General features: G+C 44.3%; 1 protein-coding gene across 1 annotated transcript in view; it reads right to left on the reverse strand.

Moving 5' to 3' along the window:
• ALDH7A1 (aldehyde dehydrogenase 7 family member A1) overlaps positions 1-6,093 on the reverse strand; it is a 36,805-nt gene extending 30,712 nt beyond the window's left edge. Inside the window, exons 1-3 of the mRNA XM_033110719.1 lie at positions 5,857-6,093; positions 4,314-4,367; positions 3,445-3,510 (exon numbers count right to left, since the gene is read on the reverse strand). Of these exons, the coding sequence (XP_032966610.1) occupies positions 3,445-3,510; positions 4,314-4,367; positions 5,857-6,048 (312 nt within the window). The 5' untranslated portion in view covers positions 6,049-6,093. The remainder of the gene's footprint in view (positions 1-3,444; positions 3,511-4,313; positions 4,368-5,856) is intronic.

Below are 6,093 nucleotides of genomic sequence, written 5' to 3' on the forward strand. Positions count from 1 at the left end.
CCCAGATCATGCAGATCTGAGTGAGGAATAGGAAACGAGGAAGACAGCCACATCTTCCACACGACCGTGATCAGTCTAGAATGACAGGGTGTCAATAACCTCAGACCGTTTCGAGGTGGGCAGCAAGAGTCCTCGTCCCTACACACTTTCCCCGTGAAGTCACCTTCAGAATGAGCATCAAAGACAGCCACGTGGAGGACACCAGGAGCACGAGGGGGGAGTAGGAGCTGAGCCTTTGAGGAAATACAATGACATCCATGAAAAGAGTTACCAGGTATCTGGTATTCCTTTGTGCAGTTAGAGACGGCCCATTGACAGGTCCCCGTCCTCAAGAGAGAGGAGAGACTCTGGCTATCCCTCACCACACATGGGGAAGAAAAATGAGGACGCAGGTGATGCAGAGGGGCAGAAACAGGGGGCCTTCTGGGCTGAAACCGCTTTGTGAAAAACAAGCAGCAGGCTCGGTATTCCTGACTAGGGTTTCCGTGGTTACTTTTAGTAAAGAGAAAGAAATCGGTTTTTATGAACTAGCTTTCCATATTTTTATACTTTGTTTCTTTACCCTTGGAGGAAAATGTTCCCACTGAAAAATTCCAGGCTTAATACAAATCAACTAAGTGAAACAGCGGTTTGTCCTCACACAGGCAAAGCCAGCCAGAAAAGTCATGGCCAACGAGGGGCTCCACACGAGTGAGGGCCCAAGAGGGAAAGTGCGTAGACCGGGACGGGACCAAGCTCTGGTCTGGTTTTATTTGAGGCACCAGCAGCCTCTAGTTCACTGCCCCCATTGGCAGTTAGGAAAGGCTCTGCCTCTTCCCTAAACTTTGAACTCAGTTGCTTAACTCAAATTCTAACAAGTGGGATCCCTAACTGACTGTACTGTCACGCAAGAAAGCAAGCAGCCCCCACTCTCTTGGGAGGTCTGAGAAGTATGAGAAAGGATGGAAGGTGCAGAGTCTGACATTGTTGAGGAAGAGCGGACGCCGAATGAGATCCTGAGTGCAAAATAGTGCAGCAACGACAACAAAGCGCATACAGCACAATATTTAAGAAAGCCACCCCCTGCTCGCTTCGGCAGCACATATACTAAAATAGGAAAGCCAGCCCGATGTCAGCTGCCAAAGCAAACACAGTAAAAGCCAGTCCAGGGAAAGAAAAGATCTTGAATTCACGCTCTTTTCTCAAACATGATTGTTATCCATGTCGGGTGAATGCACACACATAACAGATGTTTCTAGTCAAATGTTCCACTGGCATTCAAAGCAGTGCATGCAAAGAGTGAATCCTAATATAAATGAACTTTATATATTTAATAATAATGTAGCAACACTGGCTTACCAATTGTAACAAATGCACCACACTAATGCAACATGTTAATAAACAGGGGAAACTTGCTAATCGTGATGGAGGGACTCTGTAAGTGGGGGGGGGGACTCTCTGCTTTTTATGTTGAGGAGGCTCAAAACATGTCACCCCAGAATGTGCCACTTTGACATGCAGATTACTTTTTGCTGAAGACATTCAAGACCTAGAGACTCAGGAAAAGCTTTTTACCTCCCCCTTAATTCCTAGACCTTAGAAGGGGGCCTGTGTCAGGAAGAAGGCTATTACCCGAGATAACTTTTTATATCTGAGAGACAAGTCTGTGGCAGGGCAAACACTTGCTTATTTACCAAACATGTGCTCTTCTCACCTTCCGGTGAATGGCACTCCTCTCCTTTAAAATCCCAGACCCTTATGCATTCCTATCACTCAGGATGCTATACGAGCATCAGTTGCCTAGGTGCTTTTGGGTCTCATGGGACCCCATTACGTACAAAGTTAAAATGTTTTTCTGCTAATCTGCCTTATGTCAATTTAATTATTAGACCAACCACAGAACCTAGAATGGAATGATGGAAATTTTTTCCTCTCCTACACTGTAAAGCTAAAACTGCTCTAAAAAATAAATCTATTAATTAAAAGAAAAAAACAGTATATGTACAGGAAAACAATGATTTTCAAAAACTATGCTGTAACTTTAAGCTGGTATACAATGCAATAAAGGGTCACAAAATTTTACATACACCATGCGTATATGCATGTATGCATAATAATCACAACTACGAAATAAACCCATGAAAGATGAAAGAAGTGCACCAAAACATAACTCTAATAACCATTCCATATTGAAGAGAAAGTAAGGGGATTAAATTTGATTACCTTATTTACTGTATCATCCAATTTTTTTAAACAGGGAATATGTATTACTTTTATGATCAGGAAAAAATGATGTCATTTTTAAAACATTAAAATAAATGACAGTGCTTTGGATAGATACTATTCTCTACTCAGATAGGGTGAACTTTACTTAGCACACTGTTAACTTTTGGAAGTGGTATTTTCCTGCTCAAGGATATTTTTGCTTGTGTATGACAGAACTCTGAGCCTAACTCACAGCCAGAATTAGAGGAAAGACGTTCCTCTTGCTTTGCAGAGGTGGTCTCTGCAAACAACAGAGCTGCATTCAACCCAGGACTCTCCCGGGAGTCTGCCCCTCCCCCAACCACCCCCAGCAATCACTGATTCAGAGAAAACGCATGGCTCAGCAATCCCGAACCCAACCGTACCGGTTTTATCACTGGCAGGTACCAAGGTCTGCCACGTGCTGAGTTCTCCTGTAAGCAGGTTACACGATTAACTCATTTAACCCTCTAGAAAACCCAGGAGTCTCCCATTTTTAAAAGACAAAGCACACTGAGGCGAAGTAATTTACCCAAGGATAGAGCTGTGTTCACCGTCCAGGATAGTCCTACAGCCTCAGGCCTAGCATTTTTGGTGGCCAACATTCAAGACCGAAAGGGATATTTCGCGTGGGGTGAGGGGAGGGAGGATTGGGAAATCCAGACCAACCCTGTTCTTTACTTTCCCCTCCTCCAGAGCCTGGCCCTAATCTAGAGACAGTTCAGCAGGGCCAACCCCAATTACAGTCCCTATATACTTGCTCGTATAACTCCTAGTGGAGTCGGAGCTGGAGGAGACAGAATCTGCCTCAAAGCCTGATCAGACAGTTGAGGAGCTCAGGCTGCTACCCTTTGAAAGAGCTGCTGCTGATCTTTGAACCAGGAATGTCCACCTTTTGCTGAGATACTCCCTGGCAGAGGGAAGGAGGAAAAGGAGCAAATAGGTACTTAGCATAGATATTCCAGTAACTTCAGTTGGAGAATAAAGAGTGGTCATAGCTCAAATGTATGCTTAAAACTTGCATCAGTAGGTTTTCATCCATTGAAAATTACCCATTTACTGAAGGCCAAATATGGAAAAGGCACTATCCTAGGAGAAGAGCAGAGATTATCACAACCCCTGAGGAACTCCTGTTTCACCAAGGGGGCATCGACCTGATCACATGTTTCTTCATCTCGTTGCAATTACAATAGGTAATGGTGCTGTGGCCTCCATACTTACGTCTGCCCAGATTCTCCATGCTTCTCTTGCTTTCTTTACAGTTTCCTCATAGTCAGCTACACTGGCCTAAATTAAGAATTCGGGGGAGACAAAGAGAAAAGGAAAAGGAAGTGACGATCTCTTTCTAAGAACACACAGATTTTTGGAAAAGAATTGGAAAAATCTCTGGGTGACCCTAAAATCTTTGTGGTTTAGAATGATTTTCACAGCCTATGCTTCCAAAAAACTTGCTAGAACCCCATAAGACAAGTTAGAATCTAGCTGTACTTTTTAAAACCTTGCTTCTCAAAGCAAGGCCCACAGCCTCATCTGGGAACACCACCTGAGGTGTACAGTAGTACCTCGGTTTTCAAACGTCTCCGTTGACGAACATTTCGGTTTATAAACGCCGTAAAGTTTATGGATCTATGGTATCACTAGACAGTAAAATTCATGCTAAATTGCTGTTTGAAGGGTTGATTTTAAAGGTCTGAAATGAATTAATCCATTTTTCATTACTTTCTATGGGGAAACCGCGCCTCGGTTTTTGAACGTTTCAGAACTTGAATGGTCTTCCGGAACAGATTACATCTGAAAACCGAGGTACCACTGTATTAGAATTTCAGAACCTCAGGCTCCAACCCCGATTTAAGAGGTCAGAACTTTCATTCTAAATACCGACCCCGCCCCCCAGTCCTTTCTATGGTTCACCCTTCTTGGCACCCCCCTCACCTACCCATCCAAAGAGTGGATAGTCTCTCTCCCAGATGTTCTTAAACATCAATTAAAAAAGAAAAACATTATTCTTTAACTTTGTATTGCTCTGGTCATTCCCACAAACTGTGGGCAGTTTGCATTAAAAAACAACAACAACAACAAAAACCACTTACCTGTCGGACTCTTGCTATTGGCTCATTGTTAGCAGGACAATAGGTAGTGATAACCTTGAAACAAAAAGAAGATGAAGATGACCACCACATGTAATCCCTTCCAAACCGGGAGCAGACCAAGTGAGGGAAGAGAAAAGGCAGGAAGGAAGAAAATAAAAGACAAAGACACAGTATCCAAACTTGGAATCTTTACCTTAACTTCCGTTACAAATAAGCCACTCTACAGAGCTTTCATTTTTGACCTAAACATCCAGAACCGCCTTTCTGTAGAACCCACCCTTGCCACCTAAGTATTAGGTACTAAACAAAAGCCTAAATGTAACCCATTATTTTGCCTCTTTTTCCATTAACAATACACCAAACTCGAATTTTACATATTTCTTCTCTCCCTTATCTGCCCACCTCTGGGTCAGAAGGTGAAGTGGCCAAGGCCAGACACCTATGAGAAAGTCCTGTGTTCACAAAAACTTAAGAGGTCAACTAGAAAGAAAAAAATCAAGGCGTAGCTTTAAAAAAAGAAGAAGAAAAAAACAAAAAAAGCTCTCAGGAGAGGGTATTTTACCCACAAACCAAATGATTAGAGATTCCATATATGAAAAACAGGAAACTAAAAATGGGGGACACTGGTGGGAGAGGGGATTGAGGGAATAATTAACACCACCTGCATCTCGTACAATCACAGATACCCAAAAGGAACGTTTCCACCAACAAAACAGATTCATTATACATCATGCAACAAAAGGCAAGGTGTTAGGCTCTGGAAACAGAGAAGTGCGTAAAATCCGGTCCTCAACAAAGCTCAGTCCAGCAGAACTTTCACACGGCTCACCACGGCTGCAGGATACTGGGAGGCAATCCTTTCCCCACCTCCCAGTAAATACGTTTTGGTAACGAAAAAAAGAAAGGGAAGGAAAGGAAGGAAGGGAAGGAAGGGAAGGAAGGGAAGGAAGGAAGGAAGGAAGGAAGGAAGGAAAGAAGGAAGGAAGGAAGGAAGGAAGGAAGGAAGGAAGGAAGGAAGGAAGGAAGAGAAAGAAAGAAAGGAAGGAAGGAAGGAAGGAAGGAAGGAAGGAAGGAAGGAAGGAAGTGAAGGAAGGAAGAAAGAAAGAAAGAAAGAGAAAAGAAAGCTCAGCGCAAATTCCAAAGGGTTTCAGAAAAGACGACAATATAAAACTATACCGTGGAACATTACCTGCGGCGCATGTCACATCTGAGGAGCCACAGTCAAGCACAAAATTAAGATAATTTCCACTGTTAAGCGTGTGACTTTTCTCACTATAGATCACAGAACTCTGCCCTACGAGTTTAACTATGCGTGAGAAGTTTAACCCCAACCAATTCCAAAATGACATCGACCCTCCATAGCACATAAGGCCCTAAAAAATCTAAGAGTACTTTTAAGGCACCCTACATTAGAAAACTTTACTGTGGAGCTTCCAAACTTCCCATCCAGTACTACAGCGGCAGCAGGGAGTCGGGTGGGGCAGAGCCCGCCCGGCCTTCCGGAGCGCAGAGGCTGCAGAGATTTCTCGGGACACCCGCGTACCTCTCCCCGGCCTCCCCAGCTGCCGTTATACACGCCCGGGTTTTCCTCGCGGAGGCCCAGCTCCTTCAGCCAAGCATACTGGGGCTGATTGATAAGCAGAGTGGACATGAAGGCTGCAGGTTTGTTCCAAAGTCCTGAGAGCTTGCTCCCCCTTGCAACCTGCACACACAGCTGGCGGGGTACGCGCCACATACTGCGCCCGGGACTTGCAACGCGCCTGCGGCCCGAGGAGCCGCA

The sequence above is a fragment of the Rhinolophus ferrumequinum genome, chromosome 7 (genome assembly GCF_004115265.2).
Source record: "Rhinolophus ferrumequinum isolate MPI-CBG mRhiFer1 chromosome 7, mRhiFer1_v1.p, whole genome shotgun sequence".
NCBI lineage: Eukaryota > Metazoa > Chordata > Mammalia > Chiroptera > Rhinolophidae > Rhinolophus > Rhinolophus ferrumequinum.